This window comes from Athene noctua, chromosome 10 (genome assembly GCF_965140245.1).
Source record: "Athene noctua chromosome 10, bAthNoc1.hap1.1, whole genome shotgun sequence".
NCBI lineage: Eukaryota > Metazoa > Chordata > Aves > Strigiformes > Strigidae > Athene > Athene noctua.
The window spans coordinates 13,519,616-13,546,251 of record NC_134046.1 but is presented as its reverse complement, the minus strand read 5'-3'; the positions used below and the strand labels follow the sequence as shown (position 1 = coordinate 13,546,251).

Sequence of the window (26,636 nt, the reverse complement as noted above, 5' to 3'; positions counted from 1 at the left end):
GGTAGATGCAGTGAGAGCTTTGCTGAGGGTGCCTGCTGGAATCCAGCTCCCCCAGAATCCCCGGGCCAAGGGGGCACCCACGGCTCCCTCCTCAGCGCCGAAAGGCCCTTCTGACACCTGGCCCACCATCTGCCACTCAGAAAGACCATCTCACCCACCGCCTTGAGTGGCCTTCCCAGGGTCCTGCTGCCATCCCACGCTGCTGTCCTGAGAAAATGGCCCCTCGCCCCACTACGCTGTGCCTGCCCGGGGGGGTTCTGCTCTCCCCGACCCCCGGAGGCTGCAGACACCGAGGGGTCAGGGCCGCGCTTGAGCAGGCTGCCCGACGCCATGACCCGGGGGGGGTTCGCCTTCCCTATCGGGGTTGAGAGCTCCCCGCTGCTCCCCGCCAGCCCCCGCCCATCACCGTGGGACCCGCCGGCAGCCTCCGCTCCGCCGCTCCCTCTCGCGGCGGCCGTTCCGAGCGCAGGATCCGGCCCCCGGCCCGCCCCGCCGGGGCTGCTGCCGGCAGCGGGGCGGGGGGGACCGGCGGCAGCCCCGGCAGGGGCCGGAGCAGGGGAGCGGGACCCCGGCGCTGCTGCGGGGACCTGCCCGGGGCACGTCGCAGGTGGGTGAGCGGGGAGGCAGGGATGCCTGGCGGGGGGGGGGGAGAGGGGCGGCAGGGATGCCCGGAGGGAAGTGGGAGAGGGGCGGCAGGGATGCCCGGTGCGGGGAGAGGGGCGGCAGGGATGCCCGGAGGGGTGGGTGGGAGAACTGGCCGCTCTCCGGAGATGGACAGGGCACGGGGAGAAGATGCTGAAGCGAGGTTTGAGTGTGGGCTGGGGCAGCTCTGGGGGGAGCCTCGGAGGAGCTGGGGGGGCTGGAGCGGGGACGCGGCGTCTCTCTGCCGGCCCTTAATCCTTCTTCCTGCGCTTTGGTTTTGTCTGGGGGCAGGAGCCTGCGGAAACGTCGGGTGCCCTGGGAGGGGACGGGGTGGAGCCGCCCCCCAGCCCTCCAGCCCCGGGGCCGGGGCCAGCCGGGCTGCTCCCCGGGGAAGGCAGCGGCGGGGCGGCAGAGCCCGGCCGGGGGAACGCCGGCAGCGGGGAGGCGGCTGCCGCAAACCGGGACGCGCCTGCGGAGGATCTGCCGCCCGCCCTGGCAGCCCCCGGGCTCTATGCGGGACGAGGGTGGCCATGGAGAAGTTGTACTTCGTGGGGAGCGGCGGATGGACGGTCAACAGCTCTCTGGGGAACGGCAGCCTCCGCCTGGAGAACCAGACCTCCGGCAGGAACAGCACCACGGACCCCCTGAAGAGGAACGAGGACATGGCCAAGGTGGAGGTGACAGTCCTCTGCCTCATCCTGTTCCTCGCCCTGACCGGCAACCTCTGCGTGCTGCTGGCCATCCACACCACCCGGCAGAAGCACTCCCGCATGTACTTCTTCATGAAGCACTTGAGCATCGCTGACCTGGTCGTGGCCATTTTCCAGGTGCTGCCCCAGCTCATCTGGGACATCACCTTCAGGTTTTATGGACCAGATTTCCTTTGCCGGTTGATCAAGTACTTGCAGGTAGTGGGGATGTTTGCTTCCACCTACATGCTCTTGCTGATGTCGCTGGACCGGTGCTTGGCTATCTGTCAGCCACTGAGGTCTCTGCACAGGAGAGCGGACCGGGTCTCTGTCCTCCTCACCTGGCTGCTATGCCTCCTGGTCAGCATCCCTCAGATCCACATATTTTCTCTGAGGGATGTGGGGAACGGGGTTTACGACTGTTGGGCAGATTTCATCCAGCCCTGGGGACCTAAAGCCTATGTCACCTGGATAACCCTCATGGTCTACATCATACCCGTGTTGATGTTGAGCATCTGCTATGGCTTAATCAGCTTCAAAATCTGGCAGAACGTGAAGCTGAAGACGGCTCACGGGCCCAACATGGGGCTGAGCTCCAGCTCCCGCAGCGGGACGGCATTTGCCAGGGTCAGCAGCACCAGGCTCATCTCTAAAGCCAAGATCCGGACAGTCAAAATGACCTTCATCATAGTGTTGGCTTTCATAGTGTGCTGGGCTCCCTTTTTCTTTGTGCAGATGTGGTCTGTGTGGGACACGAATGCTCCGCAGGAAGGTACGTCCTCTCCCCTCCTGTAGCCCCCCATCTGCACAGAGGGACACCCACAGCAGCCTCGCGGGCTGCGAGCGACAGCAGAAACTCTGCTCCGAGCTGAGTCTCAGGGGGCTGGGAGGGAGACGGGAGAGAGTCCTCAATGTGAAAAAAACACCCAACAGGCAGCAGTGGCCATGCCCGAGCCTCTCAGGTGCAGAGGGGGCTAGCTTAGCCCCTGGCAAATCCAGGGCCACCGCAACTCAGGGCTCTGGCTGGGCGGATGGTGGCTCAGGAGGTTTTTGCTGTCCCTGGGTGTGTGAGCTCAGCCCTCCCGGGGCTGCTCTGGGGTCCTCGGGTGTGTCGATTGCCCACCCTGGGTGCTGGGGGGTGCCGGGGCTGGGTGGGAGCTCTGCCCCCACCGGTGCCCAGGGCTGGGGTGACCACAGAAGACTACTCGGTCTCATTGTCCGACTTCTTTTCCTTTGCTGTATTATTTTGTCCTCACTGAGTTCTTTGCTTTCTACTCTTTTGCCTTCCTTTCCCTCTCCTCTCCTCCCAATTCCACCCACCCCAGGACTGTGCTGCTGTTATTTTATCTCTGACTGGAGCATGGTTCCTGCAGAAAGCCGCTGATTTATGAGAAAAGGCTTTTCCTAAAGGACCTGGTGTCACTGATTTGCCATTTTTTATACTTGGCACTGGCTGATCCTGTCATCACAAAGGTTGCAGACAGAGTAAAATATATTACACTCCTTGGTCTTGAACACTTGTAGCTGGGGCAAGTCTGTGTTGTCCCCAGGAGAAGGTGGTTGATGGTCCCTCTGCACCCACAGGGAGAACCACCTGGGAAAGCTTAAAAGAAAAACTCTGCGCAAGTTTGTGAGGCTGGAGAAAGGGCACAAAAGTGGTTCCAGGGACAACTCTTCCTTGGACAGACTGACCCAACTAAACAGAAATGCTGAGTCTGGGGATGTCACAGACTGATGAGGAGCTGAAACCCTGTCCCAGCCCCCTGGCAGCCCTGCCACAGCAGGGGCTTTGCAGCGGAGGGCATGGGCTTGCTCACACCATGTGCTCTTTTCCCTTCTTTAACCCTGTTCCAGCTATACATTGCTCTGTGGAAAACCTGGTGTCTCCAGCAGCCTGTGTACATCTGTCCTCCCATAGACCGAAGCTGGTAGCCTGGCTCCAGCTCTCCTATCCTGCCTTTATTGCTTCTCTCTGCTCCTTTTATTTCAGGGGAGAAGTGAAGCACAGCTTTTTAAACCTCCCTAGGTGCTCCAGGCAGCCATCTCTTAGTTTTCCACCTGATTTAGGCTGGTCAAAACTTCTCGTTTTTAAATACAGCCTGGGATGAAGCAGGGTCTCTCCTTTTTGCTGTATTTCAAATCTGCAATCTCCAGGCCTTCCACCTGACTCATGGGCAAACAAACCTCTGCTGCTCTGCTGATTCCTGCAGCGAGGAGCAGGGGGACGGCAGGGCTGTTCACTGATCGCACCCTGCCTGCTGCTCCGGGAAACTTTCCCTCGCTCACCCTGTGCAGTCGGCCCTGTGATGCTTTGCCTTTTCTGCTTTGCTTTGCTTTTACCTAGCACCTTAAGCTCCGGCTGTGCTGAGTTGTAGCAAACTCCCCCTTCCTTCACATTTCTGTTGCTCAGGGGCTGCAGTAAAGGGTGGGAGTTTTACCAGAGCATTTGCTGAAGGCTGTCTTGGCATGGGGAGGAAAAACCTCAGATGGGTTATTGAAGATAGCTAATGCTGGGTGACCCCAGCCCTTCTTCCCAGGCCCACCTTCCTCCTCGCTGGCTGCCCAGAGGCACAAGTGGGGCGGCAGGGTCAGACCTCTCTGCAGGAGAAACGGGCTTTGCTGCTGCGTTCCTGCTTTCCTGCTGCGATCCTGCCCTGACTCCCAGATTTCTTTCCCTTCGCAGCCAGGCTCGGGCTGCCTTGGCTGAGCAGCATTGCGGGGCACCTGGCAGAGGCAAACCCCAGAGCAGAAAGGGGATTTGGCCGTTTCTCATCCTGCAGGCTTTGCAGCCTGCGTGGGCATGGCAGCAGAGGAGGAAGAGGAGCAGGCAGGCAGGGTGCTCCTGTGCAGCACCGGCCACCAAGGGCCTGCACCCTGGGAGGTGACGAGCAGATCACAAGGGCTCTGTGAGGGGGGTCACCTCCTTAAGAAAATGTTCAGTTTTCTCTGCATACGATGTCATAAAGATGTTCCCCTGGCAAGAGAAAGGCTGTTAATACCTACCTGAATCCTAATGAATCCTGAGCAGGCACGCTGAAGTTTTCTGGCTGTGCGTTGCGTCCCGCATCGTGGTGAGACACAGATCTTGGGTGTTTGCAGAGGGACATGCAGTTGTGAGTAAAACCCTAATGCTGCTCCCATCTGCCACGGGTTGTGCTTTCACTGTCCCAGGGTGCAAAGTCTGCTGTGGTTTGGCATGTGTCAGGAGTAAGAGATAAGGCTGTAAAGAAAACAAACTAGAGAAGCTGTCTTTTCTTAGTATAGTGATAATCAGGGAGGTCTTACCCTGCTACCACTGATACACCTCAGTAGTGTTCTACACGGGCTTTCCTCGTTTCATAAACCAGCTTCAGGGAAATAAGGTGAGTGAAGTGCTGAAGCTGCACCCCTGCACTGAGCAGTGCCAGGTGGAGTGGCAGGATGGGGCTGGGGTTCCACACTGCTGTCTGCTCACCTGGCCCTGCTCTCCCTCTCCCCAGCCCTGCTATCACCTTGTCCCACACCCCGGGTGCCTGCAGTGTCAGGGCCAGGCAGCCCCTGTTTTGTCCCTTCCCTGTGGCTGCCATGGAGCAGCTGAAAGTGCCAAAATGCGAGTGCTGAGCACGTTGGAGAGCAGCTGTGGTGCCGGGCTCGTCGGGCTGCTGCGTGTCTGGAGAGGGGCTGGGGATGTCAGCCTGGTCCTGCATACCCAGGCCCATCAGTGGGGATCCCCAAATGCTGGCCACACAAACCTACAGCCTCTGGAAGTGCGGGTGGGAGCTATGGGTTGTGATTCAGGTGCCAGCTAAGCACTGGGGGTCCTTCGCAGGCTGTTGGTCAGAACAAGGTTTCTGCTGCACACACCTTACAGATAATATATGTTACAGGTGGCATTTTGAGCTTTGAGTCAGAGTTGGCTTCAAGCATCTCTGAAGATACTGGGGAGGCTGTGAAGCAGCACAGCTCTGATACATTGGTCCCTTAATCTTGGGAGCTGGTGCCCTGGATCATGGATGGTGAGCGACAGCATCTCTGGATGTGGGAATCAGTGACAGTCCTCGTTTCATTTCAGTTCTGTAGTGGTGTTCACAGCAGAGCTCCCTTCCCTGGGCACAGCCTCCTGCCTCTGCTGACCCCTCCTGCCAGGGCAACATCCCCAGCCCCACGCTGAGGGGGTCTTCCAGAGCCCAGGGAATGCAAACGTTCCTGCGGAACAGAGCTGTGCTTTGCAGCGCCTCTGGGGGGTCTCTGGCAGTCCCGCCAGAGAGGGGACAGACCCACGCTTCAGATCTGCCCTGCAGTAAGCTCCACCAAATTCAATTTATCTCCCACAGACAGTAGAGCTGAGTCAGCCCTTGGAAGGTTTTTTTAAGTGGATAGAAATGCTATGATGTATTTCAGGTCTTGCGCTGGGATTTGTAAGCCATTCCCTGTGGATTTCTTTTAGTGTATGCTTGAAATTAAAAGCAGTTGGACTGCACATCACTAGAGCAGGAATTATGGATGAGTTGGCTAAAGGTGAATTTGGAAACTGGTATTCATTATTCACACTTCTTTTCTAGTTTAAAAACTGTGAGTGGATTTTTGCAGAGACAGAAAAGGACCAGAAGCAGCCAAACCCACGTGCATATCCTTACTGCTGGCACGTCTCCTCAGAGCATGAGACTAGAAGATGGGCTGAAAACACAGGGAGCAGAATAAAAACTCTGTCCCTCCCCACAGCCACTTCACAGAAGTGCTGCCCCACGGCTTCCCCACAGCCCTAGAGGATGAAAGCCACTAGTCCACCCCATACTGGCTGCTGGGGGGGAAAAATGAGCAACCCATCTCTTTTTGTTCCAGGTCCCGCTCTCTACCATGGCAACTCCAAGAGGCTGCGCTCCCTCCTCCCTGCTTTGGGCAGGATAAAGGCAAATTGTGTCGGTGATGCTGGGGGCAGCTCTGCCTCTTGGCAAGGCAATTCTTGGTAACGCTGAGCAGGCAGCAGCGCAGGACCTGAGCAGGGGACATGCAGCTCTTTGGGGGTGGGGGAAAAAAACCTAAGCCCAAGTTGTTTAAACCCAGACTGGCTTCCCACCAGCTCCTCTTTACCGATGTACTGACAGTGGTGTTCCCGCAGCCAGGGCAGCCCATCCCCGGCGGGGGACAAGGTGTCGCGGTGCCGGCAGAGCCCACTGTGGTCTGTGCCTGGTGCCCACCACCTCCCCGGGTGCTGGTTCTTGCTGCCCACGCCGTGCCCTGACGCTGCCTTGCTTTCTGCCTTGCAGCCTCCCCCTTCATCATCGCCATGCTCCTGGCCAGCCTCAACAGCTGCTGCAACCCCTGGATCTACATGCTGTACACGGGGCACCTCTTCCACGACCTGATGCGGCGCTTTCTCTGCTGCTCCGCACACTACCTGAAGTCACGGCCAGCGTGTGACCTGAGCGTCGGCAAGAAGAGCAACTCCTCCTCCTTCGTCCTCAGCTGCAAGAGCACGAGCCAGAGGAGCTTCATGCAGCCGTCCATGACGTGAAGGCATCTCCAGCTGGGACTCCACCGCTCTGCCTCTGGCGCTTCCCTGTGAAAAGCTGGACCCAAGCAAGGCAGAGTCTCTATACATAGGTGTATATATGTCTGTGCGCCTGTAAGCATGTACAGCGATCCTTATTTAACTGAGGTGGGAGTGGGGGGAGGACTTCTGTGGTCCAAATGTCAGTGCAGCCTGGGACTGGGCACCAGGAACCTGCTTCTCAGCCCCCAAACCACTGCCATCGGTGGCTTTGAGATACCACTGGGAGGGACAGGTTTTGCCCTGAACAATGCCACACTGCTGAGGTGGGCATGCTATGTTCCTGTTGGATGCAGGGGGCTGGAGCACAGGGTGATAGGTGCCACCCTGGGCACACAGGCTTCAGGCACTGGCCCTGTCTCCACTCTCTGCAGGAATCCTGGGGGATGCCAGCACCTGGCACGCTTGCTTTGCTTGAAGATGCCCCATCCCTGCATCTCTGCGTGGTGCCAGCCCGGTGTCCCCCAGCCCAGGCTTACCGGTGGCACCACTGGCACAGGGCAGGGCAGTCCTGCTGCCATGGGCTGGGGGGACAGCAGGGACAAGGCTGGGGACAGCACACTAATGTCCGGGCATCCCTGCACCCCCCAGCGCTGCCCCGTGTGCGGTGTGAGGCTGCGTGCAGGTCAGCAGGAGCCAGGAGACTGGACATGGCTGCAGGCCCAGGGGATCTGTGCAATAGTATGTTTGCTGAGCAGGCTCAAAAGCTTCTCTGAAGGCAGGCATGTGGGGTGGCAGCGGGGCTCCGTGGGGTTTAACAGAGAAACCCCTGCTGTGTCCCCTGAGGACAAGCTTTTGCTTTGGGTTTACCACAGATCGCATTTAATCTTTTACACCGATACAGTCTTACTGCTCTGTAACGCACAAGGTCATGCTTATGGCATGGATTTTTTATTGTTAATAAACAGCTGTAAATAAAGTTTTCTGACCATGTCTTGATGGAAGGTGAGAGGGGAAGTGCAGAAGGAGCATCAGACTAAGAAAATGAAGGAAACCTATGGGAAACAGTGCTCTAAACACAAGACCCAAGTATGCTCAGCATAACGATGCTTTTGTTTGTTGAGTACTGCACCATGCACCAGGACCCGCACGCTGCTTTATGCCATGGCACGAGGCTTGCCGTGACGTGCCCGCTGGGGGTGGCACAGCCAGGGGGACGTGCAGCTCTGGCTGAAGACAGTGGGAGCTTTCCCAGGAATCTGGTGGCACTTGGATCCAGCGGGAGCAGGCGCTGCTCCGGCCTTTGCTCCTGCTCCCACCCGGGTCTGCGGCTGGGGGGGTGTGCATGCAGACAAAGGGTGATATGATTTGGCCTTACTTGTTGGGAATGAATATGAAAAATGCGTTTAAATGTGTACTTTAGTTTTTCACTGTCAGCAACAGGTACATTTTCACCTTTCATATCCTGGAATTCCTGATTTTTTTTTTTTTTTTTGTAGTAGCTTCAAGGGATCTATGAGCACTTTTGCTGAATATGATGACCAGGCACGTTCAGTCTCATCACATTTTACCAGACTGGTTTCACTCCTTGGGAAAGCATGTAGTGTTTTCCTCCCATGTTCACCTTCTTTCTCCTTGAGAATAATTATCTCCGGCACAACACAAGGCAGGGGGTTCCCATTTTATGGTAAACCTGGGGTCCTGGCGCATCCTCTGTCTGCCAGGAAGGGAATGTGATACGGTGATAGATTTTACCAGGATTGCTGGACGGAGGAAGATGGAAGGTTTGGGGGAGGCAGGACATTGCTTCGCAAGCTCTGGCTGCAATTCCTGGCTGTGGTGGTGGGGTCAGGCCGTGCCTTCACTAGTGATGCTGCAGCCCATGGCCAAGCTCCTGCACCATCCCCGGGCTGCAACAAGATGGGGATGTGGAGAGGAGTGCCAGGTTCATCGCAGCGGAAGGATGTCGAACGTGCTGCCAAAAAGCTTTTCATAAGGGTCAAAAGTGAAATAGAGGTGCTGACACCTGAGCAGCGTGTGCTCCATGTGGGGGGAGCCCACAGATCACTGTGGTGGGGAGATCAGGTTTCTGGAGGTTTTTTGGGGTTCAGGCTGTGAACTACTAGAACAAAAAACAATTAAAAAGAATATAATCCCAGTATTGGTTTTAATAATTTTTATTCCCACAGAAAGCTTTAAAAAATGTTCATGATAAAGTATTTTTGGAGACTTTTTCCCCCTACAAATTTTTTTTTTTTTTTTTTTTTAATCACTCCATCCATCTCAAGGCCTGGTGTTGTTAGAGCATGGGGGCTATATCTCCACAGAATAATGGAAGTCCACAATCCCAAGCCATTGGAAGAGCACCAATAGAAAATCTGGCTTGCTCTTGTCCTTGGCATGGCACTAGAAAAGATTTTTGGCTCTGAGTCTTTGTTGGAAGCCAAGGGAAAAAAGCACATGAATACAATTGAGAATAACCTTTGAACAACGAGACCTCCTGGGCCCTGATTCAGCAAAGCACTTAAGGCCAGAGCAAAAAAAACGTTTAAGTGCCTCAAAGTTAAAGTACGGTTTCAGGGAAGATGGACTAAAGAAATTAATTGACAATACAGGGGAGGAAGTGGGGCTGAACTGGACTTTTTTTTCCTCTCGCCCCTGTCTTTTCGCTGGAGCCAGAGTGGCTGGGAGCGGGCAGTGTCCTGGAGGAGGCTCCTTCCTCCGCTCCCTGAGATGCGATGGGAAGGTGATGGTCTGGAGGGAAGGTGCTGGGCAGCGCACTGGATGGGGGTCTGCCCAAGGGTCCGCAAGGTCCTACCCCCTCAGCCTCAGTCACTCCATCCCAGCCTGGGCCATAAGTGCATTACTGTTGGCTGGAGCTTACCCAGCACCACACAAGCAAGCATGTATTCTGCCCTAGAAATGAGCCAAAGCTTTAATTAAAGCCAAGCTTTGTCATTTCTCAAGCAAAATTATCAAGAGCCATCGGTTCTCGCTGCTGCTGCGGTGCTGCCCAGCTGCCCACTCTGCTGCCCAGCGTGCTCGGGGTGATGCGCAGGGCTGCTGCCTGCCTGTGCTTTGCTCCCCGTGGAATCCTCACCACAAAGCAGGACAATTCCCCATGATTAAGTAGTGGGTGTCAAACTGCCACAGAGGTTTTTGCAATTGCTGATGGCCCCGGCTCAGCATGTACTCCCAAAAAGCAGATACAACAGTTCATGCACTGATTGAGCTGGATTGCAAAGCTTTGCTGAAATGTAAACACACGTGAAAAAAAAAGGTTTTTTTCACTATTCTATCCATAAAATTTTTGTGCAGCGTGATTTAATACAGAAGCTTCCACAACAACAATTATTTGCAATAGTAATTGCAAATAGTAATTCATATGCAAGTATTTCTCTTAGTGTCATGCTCGAGCGAAGGGATGCAGAAGCAGGCGGGGTTTGGTCTGTTGTCCAGCAGCATCTCTGCACCCCTCGCTCTGCCGCTGCAGGTCGTGGCCCAAGGCTGTGGCCCAGGAGATGCTGGGGTCCCTCCTGCAGGAGCAGGAGTCCAGGAGGGCAGGGAGCTCTCCCTGGGCTGCTTGCTGAGCCTCCATGGGCTTCTCTTCTCCTAAAGCTGCTGGCTTTGGGATGGAGGAAGGGGCAGCCCAGCATGCCTCAGTCTGCAGGGAGCATCCACGGCGGCGCTGGCACCGTGCGTGTCTCTGGGCACGGGTGTCCGTGTGCCCAAGGGCAGGGCACGCTGCGCAGTGGGTGGTTGTGTGCGAGGGCCAGTTGGGATGGCTGGAGGGACCTAGATCTCCTTCCGGAGAGCAACTCTGACGTTGCTGCAGATCTTGGAGAGTGCCTCAAAGAGCGGGTCGCAGAAGGTGTGGATGCAGAGGGAGTAGATTCGGCTGACACACTGGATCTCTATCAGGTAGCTCTTGATGCAGGGCACCACTGCCCAGATGTGGCAGAAGGAGATGAGGGCGAAGAGGAAGCCCCAGACGACTGCCAGGGGGATGCCCAGGATGGCAGAGAGCAGCCGGTAGCACCAGTACTTGCTGACGGTGAAGGTGGTGTAGCTGGTTTTCCAGACGCCGTCAAAGCTGTATGTTCCCACAGGCTCGGCTATCACATCCTCAAAATCCACCTGGGAGAAGTGTGAGAGATAACTTGTAACCCCCCGAAACAGGGCCTGAGAGAAGCAGGCCTGTGAGAAAAAACAGCCTGAGAGAGATAAAGGATGGGGAGAGCAAGGTCTCTCTGAAACAAGGAATTTCTGAAACACTTGCAAGTAACAAAACTATCTATAGACAGCTATACATATATATATATATAGGATAATAAAGCTGCCTGGATAGCACAGGGTGGGCTGCAGGAGGGAGCCCTGTGAAGGCTCTGGGGCATTGTGTAAAGTTTCAAGGACCATCTGTAATGTGAATGACCTTTGCTTCATTATCCATGAAATGCATATTAAAGTTGACACCCTGCATATGCTAATGAAGATTAACAATATCATGCTAATTACATCATCCCATGAAGCACCTTACCCTTCCCCATCCATGGGATACGTAGGTATGTAGGTCTACCTAGGGGTCGGACCCAAGGAAAGTGTGTATAAATTGAGGGGAGGGAGTGAGAAGTGAAATCTAGAAAGAGAAAAGGAAGACATGAAGAAGTGAAGAAGATGGATGCATCCTGGACAGACTCTGATGGGACCAATGAAGGAACCTGGACCAGTGATCTCTACTTCTCTATTCTCTCTCTATCTCTTTTATTTTTCCCCTTTTCCCTCACTACCATGAAGTAACACAAGGCATACTGTATCACCTGCCATAACTTGTTATATATTTAGCCAATTATCATGTATCCAGTTAGTACATTGTGGGAAATTATTAAATGTCTGCGCATGGATTTTGAGACTTGTCTCACCGTTGTCCGCGTGGCTGGGGATTTATGAATCTAAGTCACTTGTCTCCCTCGTCTGAGCAGGATGTGGCAAGAAGATGGAGGTTTGGGGGGGTTGTCCCTAGTGCAAGGAGGAGGATCTGCTGCAATGTGAGAGGAGAGCCAGAATGGAGGGGGCTGGGGAGAACAAGGGCTGTGGGGGAAGGACAGATCAACCCCCTGAGCAAGGACAAGCCCTGGTGCAGCCCTGGTTCGCAGGGGTCCAAGCGGGGGGTGGCACAGGGCCCCCGGCAGTGCCTGGCCCCAGCCCATGGGCAGCACAGCGCACAGGCTTAACCTCCAGCACAAGAGCTCAGGCTTGGCCTCTCCTGGACACGTTCCCAGTGCCAGTGCCCGAGCTGTGGCTGGTGCTTCCCAGTGCCAGGGCTGGGCACAGGCCCTCGGAACGGGAGCTGTGCATGGGAGTGTTTACTCTGGAGGAGGCCAGAGCCTGTTCCTACCCTTTTTTAGCATTCAGGGACATGGGCTGCCTGCTCATCAAGAAGGTGGTTTGTGCTGATAATAATCCAACAGCCCTCCTGATTTACGATTTATTTATTTCTATATGCGGAGGCGAGGTGCTCCATTCTGTCTGTCTGTGTTCTGTCTGAAGAGGGAGAGACCGGCTGGGCTGTACCCTTACAGGGAGAGCGTTGTTATGTGCAGGCACTGGGAGTGTCTCTGAATGACAAATACTCTTAAAAGCCTCTGAACTACACTTAAAGATCTCATTATGGTGTAGCTCATTCCTAGGGAGTATGTGAACCAAGCTCTTTGCCTTGAAAAATAACGTGGCCTTTCCTTGGGAAGCTGATGTGTCTCTTTGTACTTTTATGTTAAATTGCAATATCCATTCTGGTTTCAGAAGCACTTTGATCATAAAATCATTCTGCATCACCTTTAATTTCCTGGAGTGGGCAGGAGGTGCTGGGAGAGATACTGATGTGAGTTAGGGTGCAGCAGGTCACTGATCCTGGGGTTCCGGATGGCAGCTCCCAGGAGAGCCCCGGCAGGCTGGAGCAGCAGGTCTCTGCACAGCTGCCTGATGAGCTAATCAGGGGGCAATTAACGAAGGGAGCAGCAGGCTATAAGGAGAGTGAGTCTCTACCTTGCTGCTCCTTTTGCTAACAGGGCACAAGAAGTGGGTCTAGAAGAGCAGTGGAGGCAGAGGCTGAGCCCTGGGCACTGCCCCGAGGTGTTTGGGGACCAGCAATAGCAGCTATTGTGCTGTTGCTCTCTATTTTACCTGGGACAAGGCTTCCAAAGCTCTGCAAAGCCTCTGTGGGTGCTGTTCCTGCTCTAGCTGTAACATGGTCCCAAATTCTGGCTGTGGCACCGTAATGCTGGGGGTGGGTTTATCTATGGCCATGTGAACCCTTCAGCCTGCAAAGAGCCCTGCTCCTCCCTGGTGGGTGCCTCTCTACCTGTTGTACATTTAGAGCATCCCACACTTTAATGCCCAGGGTGTTTTCCAGGGTATTGCTGTCCACTGGAGAGTGGGGAGGCTTTGGCTTTCCCTTCAGGATGCTGTCTGGTGGCAGTGGGGTGAGTTGTGCTCCCCATCCCAGGGGTGGCTCTGCTCTCCCTCCCCAGCCTTATCTGCTGTGCTATTTTTAAGGTGGGAGGAATGTTAGGTAGCTTGAGCAAACGCTCTGAAAGCTTCCAAAGCTGATGAAGGAGCAGTGCGGCCATGTAAGTGGGTGAGCTTGAAAATCCTATTACAGGCTTTTGGGAATGGGCCTGGCACGAGGGGTTAGGGATGGCCTGGAAGGTGCTGGAATTACCCCCCAATGGTAGACATATCTGAGCTGGCAAGCAGGTAGGTGCTGTCTGGCACAGGGGTGAGCAGGCTGTCCCGGTCCTTGCCGTGCCAGCAGCGTGGTCGATGGCAGGGATGAGCCCCGAGCCAGGGCTCTTGGGATGCGCTGTCATGGCACGGCACAGATGTGGGACGCACTTGAGGTACCGAGGTGCCTGGCAGCTGTGACAGCATGTCTCGCTGTGCTAGAGGGGTGCCCAGCTAAGGCTGTCACTGTCACAGCATATCTGGGGACTTTTAAACTGACCATGCAGTGGTTTTAGCTGTAATAGTGTTTTAATGCACAAATGCAGGCTTGCATTTCAGCACTATGATCGAGGTCATGGCCCGTTACAAAGCCTTTGTGAGCAGGCTCGGTTCATGCTGTCCCTTCTGGCACATCATCAATTTTGATCTCTCAAATACAATTTTAACAAAAGCCTTCCATCTCCTTTTATTCTCCTTTGGGCCAAAATTATTTTTGGCATAATGCTAACAAAGCTTAGAGTAACCGTGTTTCAGTGGTCAGCATTCAGGAAAATGTTTCCCTGTTCAGCTAGACTGAAAGTCCTCTTGATCAAAAATAGACTGAGGAGGCTTGCTGCACCCTCCTGCTGCCGTGTGAGAGAAACACCCTTCTTCCAAAGAGCACAATGTGTATCTGCATGCTCTGGTGCTCAGGTTGTCAGGTCTTGAGGATTAGCCTTTTTCCAAGGTTCCCTGTAAATCAGTGATATGGGCTGACCCTGTTTAATTTTTGGCTCCCTCCTTACTGGTACAAAGGAAGGCATCTCCATAAATTTTCAAGCTACAGCCCGTGAAGTTGGAGAGTGCATTCAAGGAATGGGAGATATGGCATTAAATGGAGCCATGCATGCCGCCCAGGGGGCTCCTGGATGCGCCAGGCAGCAGGGTGGTGGCTTGTGGCAGGTCATCTCCCTGCACCTGAGACAGGGTCACCTCTTCAGGCACGTGCACCAGGGACTTACAGCCCTGGCTGAGCTCAAGCCAAGTGCACAAGGATGATACCAATATGCTAATCGCATTAAGGAGACAGCGATGCTTCTGAAACACAGTGCTGAGAAAGTCCTACCTTGACAACGTCCTCGTTTATATGCTTTGGGTCTCTGTTCACCAGGTCGATCTCCTTGGTGTGCTGGTCCTTGATGATGATCCTCTCCTCCAGCTCAGTACGTTCCTCTGCCATGGCTGCTCTGCTGCCAGCTTGGCTCTCGATGGTGCCGGAACAGGGAATGGGGTCTCTGCTGGAGGAGGACCTGGGGGAGGGCAGGGTGTGGAGGCACTGCCCCCCCCCAAGCCTCCGCAGCAGCTGCCCTGCACCCCTGGCAGCGCTCCAGGCTAAAATTAATGTTGTGCCTCCTGTGACCGCCCTGAAGTGTCCCTTAAAGGGGCTTTGCTGGGGACAGCCCCCATGGTGTCACCTCTGGGTCAGGGGGGCATGTGTATGGGTGGCTGTTGGCCCTTGAGCTGGGGCAAGGGTGGCACAGAGGGGTGGGTGTGCAGCCCCCCCAGCCCACCTGTGCAGGTGGGGTTTTCTCTTCATGAGGGAAGGCAGTGTGGGAGAAATGATGCCCAAACTGGGCAGTCCTCAAAAGCCTGAGAGAAATAGTTGTTTACTAGGGAAATTATTGTTTATGAATCTGCAAGTGAAGTGGCTCAGGAAAGACAGGAATTGTGTCTATAAATAACACCCAGAGAAGCCACATTGTCCTGGGATGGCCATCGAGCCTCAGGGTCCTTCTGGGAACTCAGAGGGCAGCTCATGGTATTGTCTTGGATTTCTTCTATTCCAGCTGTTTTCATACAGAGAAACTTGAGGAAATCCAACAGACCAACCCACAGATCTATAATGGTTGGGATATCTCCACAAACACTGGGCACAGTGACATTTAGCATATTAATGAAGATTCATTTAACTCGTGCTGTGTTTTGATAATCTTCATCAACGTTTTCAGTGCTCTCCTGGTTTTCGTAAACTGAAGGTTTGTTTGAAATTAATGGTTTTGTGGAAAAAAAAAATCACCAACAAACCAACCACCAAACAAACCAACCACCCAAAGCTTCTGCCTAATCACTTGTTTATAGACATGTTCATTTGAAGTAGTGTTGGGATAACAGAGCTCTATTCTCCCATCGTGTGTCCCGTTGGTAAAGGTTGCCCCTACGGGTGCTCTGAAGCCTTTCTGTGCGGTGCTGGGGATGCCCTTGGTGAGGACAGTGATGTCAGGGTGACACAGCCGGTGGCTGTGACTTACCACCAGCAAGCCTCATGTTGGTACCACACGCTGCAGCATTTGGGGGCAAAACCTCTCAAGGGGGCAATGGTGTATTTACCCTGTTAATGTTAAGTGTTCATGAGGTGCGTGTGTCTGAGCGGTTCTTGAGCCATTTCAGGTGTGAACTGGCACAGGCATGGGGTACTGCTGGCTGGGAAGTACTTTGGGTTTCCTTGTTGAGGTGAAACATCGCCTCTGGCAAACCCTGGCAGGGACACCTGTATTGCTTTGCCACTGCAGAGCTCGTGTGCCTGGCTGGCTTGGTGGGGGGAAGTATTTTAACTGCAAAAGGCTGCTGCCTTCCAAAGCCATCAGTGCCTGTGCACTGCTGTCTTTATCAAACCACATGGCTTGCTGCCTGGAGCTTTCAGCGCTGCGATGGTTTTGTTCCAGCCCTTTGAGTTGATATAATACTGTGCAAAAATGGGATTGTGTTCCTTCATTTGGCTGAGGTGTCGCAGGTCTCTTGGGTGTATTCATTTTCCCTGAGAACTTGTGATGGTGAGGGCTGTGCCTTACTGCAGGTCAAAGACTGCCAGGCTCCTCTAACTCCTGCTGTTGCCTGCAGGATTTTTTCAGTATTTTTTCTGGAGTCAGGGATTTTTCAGTATTTTCTTGGTACCTCAGTCTGGAAACTGTTTTTCTTGATTTCACCTCTAGTGAAAGCGGATGTGGTGATGCCCTGGGTTTTGCTATATCTGTGGCTAAAATTTTGACTGTGGCTTGTCAGGGGACCCCCTGATCCTCCTGTAGGGAGGGAGAGGGCAGAGCTGGGGGTGGGAAAGTAGCCATGCAAACCCATGGGGTATTGCAAGAGCAAAGGAGGCACCTGTGGAGTGGGGAAAAACTCTGTGAAGGTTTATGAGCGTAAGGATGTGGGTTTAGATCTGGGTAGGTTGCTTCTGGAGAGGAGTGCCCACCAGCAACCCTGTCCTGGCTGCATTTTTCAGGGTAAAGGGATGCTGGAAAACCCTTCAGCAGCACTGGTTCCATGTCTCTGGGTCTCTCGCCAGTGGGGTGCCTCAGGCTGGCCCCACTCCTTGGTCTTCCCACAGCATTGGCTGTCTGTGGTAAAACATGCTCAGAGCTGGTCAGCTGTGGGAATACCCCAAGCCTGGGTTAAGACAAGCTGCCTGCTTGTCCTTGACCTTCAGAGGGTCCTTGTCCTTGGACCCTTGGTCAGAGACCTGCCCCCCTGTCTGTGGTGTCAGCACCGGCTCCTCAGGAGCAGCAGCTGGAAGAACCCAAACCCAGCACAGGCTGGTGTTGAAAGTAAAAAATTCTCCGTGCCCCAAAGCTTTGGGCACTGGCTTTAAGGCCGGGGTGGGTCTGTCATGGCTGAATTCCTCTCTAACAAAATTTTGCAGCACCACTGCTGTGATGGCTGAGCAGATTGTGAAGGGTGTTTTTGCAAAATCAGCTGTTTTCCCCTTACTCTGAGCCGAAGGAACACTTTGCTGGGGTGAGTGGGGCTGTGAGCGGAGGTGGCATGCATGAGTAAGAGCAATGCTCGCTTGGCCAGGAACCAGCACCGAATTTAGGAGGCACAGCTGCTCCTGGCAGTGCTGTCCCTTGACAGACGGAGGAGTGCGACATGATATACTTGCTCTGCTGCATTTTCCTTGACCCATCCTGTGTGGAAGGCTTTACACTGGGAAGGGGGGGTTTGATGGTCTGGGGAGCTCAACCAGCTGCCCTGAGCCCCAGGGCTGTGTGAGGGGATGGCAAAGCAGACGTGGGGTGCAACATGTGCTTGTCCCTGCTTTGCTGCACCCTGCCCCACCTCTTGTAGGGGATTTCTAACAGTGTGAGTCATTTTCTGTCTTTAGGCTTGGGCTGGGCTGGTCCATGCTGTCTGCACCCGGGCACGCAGCTTTGGTGTCCCAGGAGTGGGAGTAGGAAAATGTGAACCCGCATAGTAGTTAATGTGCAGATAGTAAGGGTCTCAAGTAGCAACGAGAGAGGATAAATATTCTGTTGCACCGTAGATGCTATAAATAAATCTATTTCGGAGTACTTTAAGACTGTGAATGGGACACCATGTAAAAGCTTCTGGTGTGCAGATGCTACAGTGGACTAACGGTAATATTAGTTTGTTAGTAACTAACGACAACCAGAAGTTTGACTGCCAAGTATAGATGATGAAAGAATAAAAGTTTTGGCAAATAATGCTCCACTGGGGCTGGATATAGATGAGATGCACTGAAAGAATTTGCTGGCCATGGCGTGTCTTGTGGAGACCCTCACTAGTACCAGCTCACACTTCAGCTGTGCAGCAATAAAGTCATTGTGCCTTTCAACACAAAGTTCAGCTTTTGTATAGCAAATGCATTCCTCCTTCCAAACCAGGGGCTTCTCCTTGCAGAGGTTTTCTTGCACCAGCCTGCACAGGCTCTGGGTAAGCCCTAAGCTTCAGCTGGTCCCTTTGTCCCATGAGTGCAGCCACCCTCAGCCAGCCCTTGTCCATACATCTGTCCAGCTCTGAGCATGGATGGAGGGGATTTGAGCTCATGCAAAGAAAGGGGCAGATGGAGTGTTCCTTGCACACATGGAGCACTCTTGAGTGTTTTAAAACCCAGTTCCCCACCCCAGTGCAGGAATCTGGGGTGCCCATTACCAGAGGATGGCTCCTACCCTATAAATATGATATTGCTGGTGGCCACTGCACTGAGAAGCCCCTTTTATTCAGCTCTTTGCTGCTGCCATAATTTCTTCCCATCTTAGGAGCAGCTCCTCTTGAAGCTTTGTCTGCAGCACAGAGGGAGAAGGAGGTGCAGCTTGTCTGCTGCTGGGGTCACTATTTCAGGCTAGAGCTTTCCAGAGAAGCAGGGCTCGGGTGTGTGGCTTGGTCCTCCTCATCTTAAAACCTTTCCAAACCATCAGGTATCCCTTAGGATATGGAGGAGACTCCACTGCTGCTGTTTAGCTTGGAGTGTTTTTCCTATCTCCCTGTACATCAAGTCTTTGAAGGCTTTTTTTCTTGCAGGAAAGTGGAAAGAGTTCCATATGCAGCGGAGGCAGGAGAGGTGATCCAGGAGGAGCGGGGCTCGGCAGTGCAGGCCATGCCTGGTCACCGCTACTCGGGTCAACTTCTTGTTCTCTGATGGACAGACCTCCTCCAAAATGGGTGCCACTGAGGCTTGCTTTGTCCCGATGCCTGGGGCAGGTGCTGCTCCCCTTGCTGCTTCTCAGCATATCCCAGGTGTCTGGGGGCACATGTGGGAGTCGAAGCCCAGTTGCACTGATATTCAAATATTTCACTTTGAGGACGTTTGTCAGAAAACCTTGTGACAAGTTTCCCTCTGCAGAAACAAATAGTTACCGTTGCCCCCCTGAACAGCCTTTTACATGATCGCAAGGGGTGTATTGCTTTTGGTAAATGTGTTATCAATACCTGGGCTGGCTGTGGGCTAGAAGGACTGGTGCTATGAATTGAGAAGCCTTCTAGAGGTCAGATAAATAACCTGCTGCTTGGTCCCAGCAAGTAAAATATATCTCTTGAGCAGAAAAGAATAAAGCAGAAATAAATCTTGCAGAAATCAAAGCTCCTATGAAAACAGACCAGAATTGCAGTGAAGGAATAATAAAGAAGGAGAAGAAATAGGGAGATTTTGCTGTCGAGTCCTCTGATAGCATGCAGTATGCTGTGGGAGAGAGGAGAGCCGGGTACAAAGTGATGTTGGCAAATTAAGTCTTAAGATAAAGCAGGAGGAATAACTCGTTGCATAAATCCTGACCTCAGGGGCTTTTAATCCTTCAGCTCAGTTTAGCATGTGTAGCAAGGCAAGGAAATGAATGAGTATTTTGTGTGAGTGGAAGGTGCTTCCAGATGAGAGCGAGGGTAAAGGATCAGCTCTGCCTTCAGTGCTTGCAGAAGAGCTCTCCTTTAATCTTTTTTTTTTTTAAAAAGCAAAGCAAAACTACTTTCATGTCTCCTTCCCACAAGCACCTTTTATCTCTTCGGATTATCTGTTGCAGGTTAAAGCTCAGTTTTAATGATCCATTCCCTAGTGTAACTTCTCCTTGAGAATGGGAGCCTGCAAGTGGCACTGTTGTGTGACCGCTCCCCCCTCTTTGGTTTCTTTTGCATCTTGCGAAGTGATGCTGCAAGTCAGAAGCTGGAGGCTGGGTCTCCTCTGGTGGCAGGAGAACGCGTGTGCAGGCTTTGTAGCGCTGAGATGAGTTTCTCTTGTTTTGGGTACAAATCTGCAAACCTGGCCAGTGGATCTGCAGACACCTGATCCTCTTCTTGTCTTCCTTTGATGGCTTGAGGGAGCACCAGGATGAACCATGGGCAATGACTGCCGTGAGAGTTTTGCGCTTAACAGCATCTTGAGTTTCATGTACAGAAACCATTTATTATTGAAGTAAGTAAGTTGGATTGAAATACCCAGGAGAAGCAAAAGCCCCAGGTAAGAAAACTGTTAAATGCACAGTTTTCCTTGTCAAATCATGAACAGCTGAGGGAATTATGTGCAATTCCAAGTGAATGGGATGGGTGTTCTCTGTCTGCCTTCAATTCCCTCCCTCTGTTCCTGGTCTCTCTCTTCTCTCACAGGGACTGCAAGTCAGGTCTCTCCTTGATCATAGACAGTACCTTGCCCTTTTCCTGCTCAGATCTCCTCTCTGTTAGTGTGAAAGAGGAATCTGGTCTTGCTGGAGCTATTTGTGTTAGAGACCTTGGGTGAAAAGTCTGGTCCCCATAGGACTGGTCTGGAAACCAGTGCCCTGCCTCCCTACGAGTGGCCCAGGGTCTCCTGTGTTTAGGCTAGTCCTCACTCTTCAGTCCTCAAGTACTGAGCGGTACAGAAGATATAGAGGGTAGGAATTTAATAGCATTACCATTTCAGAGGCAGCTAAAAAAGGTGGCTGGCAAATAAAAGTTTAAATAGAAGCTCTGTCATGTTTAATATCAATTAAAATTAAATTTCACTGAGGATGTACAGAAAAACATTCATTTATCATTCAAGGCTTCTTCTTAGTTTGTTTTGATTTAAAGTGTTTTGCCCTTTAAAAGAGAGAGAAAGTCTATGAATATCAAATTCATGCCCCTGTGGACACACGACTACCTAATCTTTTTGCATTCTTGTCTCTGTAGGAGCTTGAGACCTTTTTCCCAGTGGGATGCAGTGGGCTGTGGATGCTCTGCTGGGCCAGAGAGCGAGTGCTCAGGACAGGCTGGTGCTGTCACTTCTGCAGGTGTGAGCAGGAGGTGACAAGTTTAGGGTCAAACAGAGCAGAAGCTGGACTGTCCTGGTGGAAATCCTTGTCTTTATTTGTAGTGGAGCCCCTCAATGTAGAGTAGGGAGGGCGAGCTCAGCTGTGACACAGCACATGTAAAATTGCATTTCATCCTACGGTCTACAATCAACAGTTCTTTTGTCTTTAATTTGAATTATGAGCTGTTCTTTGCTTTGGGAGTCCTTGTCCTGAGTCTCTAGGATGCCCCAGGGCTGAGTGTGCTCCAGCTGTGGTCAGAGCCCTTGGGTCTGGGCTGTTGGCAGCACAATCTCCCCCATGGCCAAGGGAGATGGGACTGCCCTCCAGAGTGGAGGTAGCAGCTCTGTGGGAGACCCAAGGAGATGGTGTCATGTTAAGACACCCCAGGTACTCAAGAATTTCTGCTTTTTAAGCTGTCTTTAAGTATACCAGTGTGCTGGGGATCACTCAGAGCATCTACATCTTGTTATGCAGCTCATCAGGCGCTAATTGAGCCTGTAAGTAACTGCTAGCTATTTCTTAATTCCCTCTTAATCACATCCTTATGGCTGTGGGCAAAGCTACCTTTGAGATGTTGAAAAATGACTGTGTCCTGTATCAGATTAGAGGGAAAAAAAATTGCATTAGGTGCTGGAGCAGCTGGGATGTTTCAGCGGAGCAGTTGCCCTTCTGCAGCCCCAGCCCAGTGTCTGTCCATGCTGTGGCGGGGAACACCCAGAGCCCCCCTGCACCCAGCCCATCTCGGGGACCCAGTGCCCTGACCCAGCTCTGCGAGCCCCAGCTGACAGGCCAGGCGAGGCTGGGGGGTGACTGGCCAGCCCCCGCTAAGATGGGCTCTTTGCAGCCTTGCCACTGGACCCTGCCAAGTCTGCTATGAGAAAAACCGACTTCGGGTAACTCGTGGGATGTTGTTCCTCCTCTGCTGAAGGCAAAGGAGAACAGTTTTGGAGTGGCCCCCTTTCAGCTTTTGTTTATATCTCCTCTTAATCTCAGCTCTCTTCTCTAGCACCAGCACTCTAAATTCCTTTGGATTTTCATTTTAAAATAGCCTCGCTTGACTTTTCTTTATCAAGTGAGAGCCTTTTCTCGATTTATCACTTGTGACATAACCAGTTGGGTAGTCTGATAATCAGATTTAACTATTTGGTGTGCTGCTGATTAGAACTAGGGTCCAAACTTGTCTTTGGCTATTATTTATCCTGGCATTATTTTTTTCTTTAACCAAAACCCATGCAGCAGCAGTAGAATAATGATTTCCCCTTCAGCAAAGAGAAACAGTGCTCCAAGCTGCAAGCTCAGGAGCCAGGTAATGAGGGGAGGCAGTGCCGGCATGCAGAAGATTGCAGTCGTGACTCGGGAGTGTTTTGCATCAAGCTACAGTGAATGCAGTGGGAAACCTGTTAAAACTGTCTTGTTGGCAAGAAAATGACCACAAACAGGGACTTTGCAACACAGGTTTAAGGTAAGAAGAAAGTGATTGTGTTTGTGTATGCCCAAGAGAGGTGAGGCATGGCTGGGGGGGGCAGACCCCCAGATGCTTCTGAGCTGCCCCTTGGGCCCCCACTCATGTTGAGCTGGTTTAATGATGCTCCAGCACGTAGTCCCAGGCTCAGGCTCTGGGGAGAGCCCCTTGGCTACCACAGTATGAGTTAGAGCTAGCTGCTATCCTAGCCTGGGCTCAGAGCTCAGGTGGGCTCAGCCTGAGCTCCAAAGCCCCCTTCTCTGGGACAAACCTCCCTGCAGTGATGCTCAGCATGGGGATTTGCAAATCTGCTGGGACGCGGGTGGGTTCAGGAGCCAGCTGGGCTCTCTGTAGGAGCAGGGCTGGAGCGGGAACACAGCGAGCCCTGGGAGGCGCGGGGACGGCCAGGTGTGTTTTACCCCAATTACGTTGTTCTGCTTTCCAGACCTCTGCCTGTCCTGGGGTCAGGGCCCATCACCCCTCGCCATCAGGACCTCTCTGCTGCCCAGCAAGCCCTCGGGGAGCCAGGTCGGTGGGGTGTGGCTGCTGCTGCTGCTCCCAGGTGGCTGTGGTCACAGAGGCAACACTAAGAGCAGATGATGGCATGTGACGCCCTGCTATTTTATCACTGTATTTTTAGAAATGGCAAATTTTGCTGTCTGGATTCCCTGTATTGTTTAGCTTTGCTGCACAGCACCTATTGCCAAAATTATGCAGAGCCCAACCAGAGCTGAAGTTGTAAAAATAAACAAATCCTTCTGTGACAGGCCGGGGCAGCCGTTTCGGCAGGAGCTGGCTGACTGCTGGCATAAAGGGGCACTCGGGGACAGCAAGGTTTCCACCAGTTGAAGTGGGAAGAGTGTTCAGCTGGTGTGTATGTAGAGTTGGAGTTGGAACCGCTCAGCTTGTCAACCTTGACGTTGCAGTGGCTGGCTCCTGGCCTGGGTGGCCCTGGGGTCTGTTCTCATTCTGCTGCAGTGCAGAGGAGATCCTGTTGTGCTGTAAGGACAGACCATAAATACACTTTTGGTTCTGCTTCATGCAGCAGCAACAGAACCATGCTGACTGTCTTGGGCTCGATGGAGGAGACTGGGAGAACAGAACTGGAGCATGTGTCCTTGTAGCCTGCCCCTGGGTACAGCAAATCCCTTACTGTTAAAAGGTCTTACTGATGGTTTCAGGACTCTGCTTTCATCCTCCAGACTGACTTGTTTTGACAACATAGAATAGATTTGAGAGGAAGGAGAGCGAATGTTTTACCCTCTGCGAGGTCCAAGGGAGATCAGGGGAAAATTCACCCTGGTGCAATGACACAAGCAGGGCATGTGGTTTGGGATTGCTAGATGTCTGACCTGGTCATCTAGGAGGGCTGCTCTAGTGTCTGGAAAGCCCTTTGCTTCTCCACAAGGAATGGCTGATGTTTTTTCCCCTTTTTCTCATAGGGGGTTTTACAGCGTGCTCTTTATATACTCCAGTGCAGCAGAGAGGTAGCATGGTTCCAAGACTGGGACTCAGAAGCCCAGTCCTTCTTTGAAAGGAACTAGGCTAAGTGGGGCTTTGAATAAAATGCTACATGAAGTGTTTGTGCGAGGTAGCCAAGGCTGAAGTGCAGAAAGTGATGCCTGTTACCACTCATAAATAAGAAAAGATGCTGCTCTTTGGATGATGTCATGGCAAAGATGTGCAGAGGGATTTTTGCAGTGTTGATCGATATTGCTTGGCTGTGGCATGTCCAGAAGGCTTCTAATGCCTGCAAATAAAATACTTTCAAGTCCTGGAATGGGGGTTAGTCTCTTAACCCAGTGCAGAATATAGATGCCTATTTCTAGCACTGGGAGCTTTGCACATGAAAGGTTTCAGCTGCTCTTCCCTGTCCTGTTCTCGTTCTGACCTATTGTGGTGCTCCTCTGTCTGGCAGTGGCTGGCTGAAAGCTAAATACTGGGGTGGACTCAGGCTCCAAAGTGACTGCTGACCATTTTCCCCTCAAAATAGCAATATTAGAACTAAGGCCGACAGCCAAGTGGTGTTGCTGTGACACTGGTGGGCTGGCTGGCAGGGCTGGGGGAGCGGGGGGCGGTCCCCATAGGGACTGTGAGCCCTAAAGTGTCAGTGGGGTTACTTTAAGCCACAAGAAAAGATGACAAGCTTGTGAGCACCTAATATCCCAGCTTAGTATGTGGACAGCTGCTAAAAACCAGTGCTAAAGAGACTGGCAAATATAGTAACATGAAAAGAGAGTTTCCCATCTCCCTCTCCTCCAGGTGAATGTTTCATCTATAGCATTGCACCTGGCAATGTGCAACTAGAAAAATACTGTCTGCTCAGTTAAAAAAAAAAAAAAAAAAAAAAAATATATATAAAACCCGTGGTCCAGTTCTGTAAAGCCAGAATGATCTCTCAACCCTTAAAGTCTTTAACATGATAAAGACTTTCTATTCCATGAAAGATCAGACTGTTAGGAACAGATTGCTCTTTGATTGTGCTCTGGTCTGAGTCACTTTGCTGTTCCCTCCTGGGCTTGAGCAGAGTAATACATATGTTGGGTTTCTTCAGTATAGATACCTCACGTGGACACCTCGAGTCGGTGCACTTGTCTCCAGGGGCCCTGGCCACAGACTGCAGCCACTGGCACCAATTTTGCTACAGAAAGCAGTCGGTGGCTTGACTGGCACTGAGTCCATCTCACCCGTTACTGACACTGCTGCAGGCTCTGGAACCACCAGAGCTAGCAGAGTCATTTTCATCTGGTTTACATTGCTGTTGCCACTCACATTTTAAACCTGAGCATCTCCTGCTGTGCTGCGAAGGTGAGGACTCTGTGGCAAGAGACCCAGGACAGACCTTATCCTGCCACAAGACAGAGTTTTCAGAGCTTTAATGTAGTTCATGATTTTCAGTCTGATTTACAGCTTGGGAAGATGGGTTTCTGAGCAGAAATGAAAACCTGGTGGTTATTGTTAGAACTCCATGTCACTTTTGTTCTCCCTTGATAAATGACAGCATTACAGGTATTTTCTTCCAAATTTTCCCTTTCATCCATCAGTCTGAATGTGATGTACATCCTTGCAGCCTGCCTACCATCTTGCAATCGAAGCAATGTCAACCGATTTGCCCCAAACCCTCCCTATGCTGAGGACAGCACGTGCAGCTGAACAGAGCAGAGACAGGTTTTGGGGGGCAGCTCCCATGGCAGCAGGGGGGCAGAGGTACTTTTGGCAGAGGTAGTTGTTGCTCCAGGTGTGTTGGGGCCTCTGGCTTTCACCATGGGAGCTGCAGGGCTGTGTTTGCAGCTGCCCTAGGTGGTGCCGATGGCTATTCCCTGTGCCTTGGCAATGGTCTAGCATGGGAAGTGTGTGGGGCAGGTTCTCTGAGAGGCTTTTGTTCAAAAATAATGATAATGGGGGAATTAACCCTTGGCAGTATTCCTGTGGGAGTGCATCTGGAGGCTGTGATGTTTTTTGTGGGTTTGCTGTGTGGGTGGAAGTTTGAGCACCAGTTCTGGCTGATGCAAGTCGTGGACTCCTCGGCTGGTCTGAGCACAGGGTGCTGCTCCTGGGCTGCCTGTTCTGGGGCTTTGCTTGGCTTTAATTTTGCAGCATCACCTGGAGAGCTGCACCGAGCCCAGATCTGCTGAGCAGAAGATGGTGCCTTACAGTGCCAAGCTTGATCCTGCCCCAGGGGGGTCCCGGGCACCTTCCTCTTCTACAGCCATCATCAATACAGAGTCTGCTTCCACTAGCAGATACTGAATAACACTGAGAGGAAGCATTACCTCCATTTTTATTTTTTATTTTTCCTGCTAGACCTTATTTATTGAAAGCAAAATAAACCACGTGTCTTGGACAAATATTATGACATTTCATTATTCACACTAAGTGTGATAAGTGAGCTGTTTTAGGGACTGTGGTACATGATTTATTTAGCTTGGATGTTGATATAAATCCAATCTTTGGAGGAAGCACTGTAACTCTGAAGGAATGCGGATGCTCATGTCCATTGGACCATAGCCAGCACCTAGTACCTAATTTGTGTTGTTTTAATGTAAACCAGGCACCCAAGGCCATTTGTAACATGTGATAGGAACCAGGTGATTTCACTAGTGTCTAAGAGCAGCTGAAAAGTG

General features: G+C 52.3%; 2 protein-coding genes across 2 annotated transcripts; one reads left to right on the top strand and one right to left on the bottom strand.

Annotated features, from left to right (window-relative positions):
• Nucleotides 1-526: 526 nt before the first annotated feature.
• On the top strand, nucleotides 527-7,794 carry OXTR (oxytocin receptor). Its single transcript, XM_074914118.1, has 3 exons — nucleotides 527-607; nucleotides 934-2,103; nucleotides 6,578-7,794. The coding sequence occupies exons 2-3, from the start codon at nucleotides 1,173-1,175 to the stop codon at nucleotides 6,823-6,825; spliced, it is 1,179 nt and encodes a 392-aa protein (XP_074770219.1). The 5' UTR covers nucleotides 527-607; nucleotides 934-1,172; the 3' UTR covers nucleotides 6,826-7,794.
• A 1,033-nt stretch (nucleotides 7,795-8,827) lies between these two features.
• Nucleotides 8,828-14,840, bottom strand: CAV3 (caveolin 3). Its single transcript, XM_074914497.1, has 2 exons — nucleotides 14,627-14,840; nucleotides 8,828-10,938 (listed from the first exon to the last, which is right to left on the bottom strand). The coding sequence occupies exons 1-2, from the start codon at nucleotides 14,738-14,740 to the stop codon at nucleotides 10,597-10,599; spliced, it is 456 nt and encodes a 151-aa protein (XP_074770598.1). The 5' UTR covers nucleotides 14,741-14,840; the 3' UTR covers nucleotides 8,828-10,596.
• Between the last annotated feature and the right edge of the window lie 11,796 nt (nucleotides 14,841-26,636).

What these genes read in the sequence shown, in the direction of transcription:
- OXTR (XM_074914118.1), top strand. Translation starts at nt 1,173, where the DNA reads ATGGAGAAGTTGTACTTCGTGGGGAGCGGCGGATGGACGGTCAACAGC. An exon ending in CACGAATGCTCCGCAGGAAG is followed by an intron (nt 2,104 to 6,577) that starts GTACGTCCTCTC and finishes TCTGCCTTGCAG; the next exon opens with CCTCCCCCTTCATCATCGCC.
- CAV3 (XM_074914497.1), bottom strand. Translation starts at nt 14,740, where the DNA reads ATGGCAGAGGAACGTACTGAGCTGGAGGAGAGGATCATCATCAAGGAC. An exon ending in TAAACGAGGACGTTGTCAAG is followed by an intron (nt 10,939 to 14,626) that starts GTAGGACTTTCT and finishes CACTTCTCCCAG; the next exon opens with GTGGATTTTGAGGATGTGAT.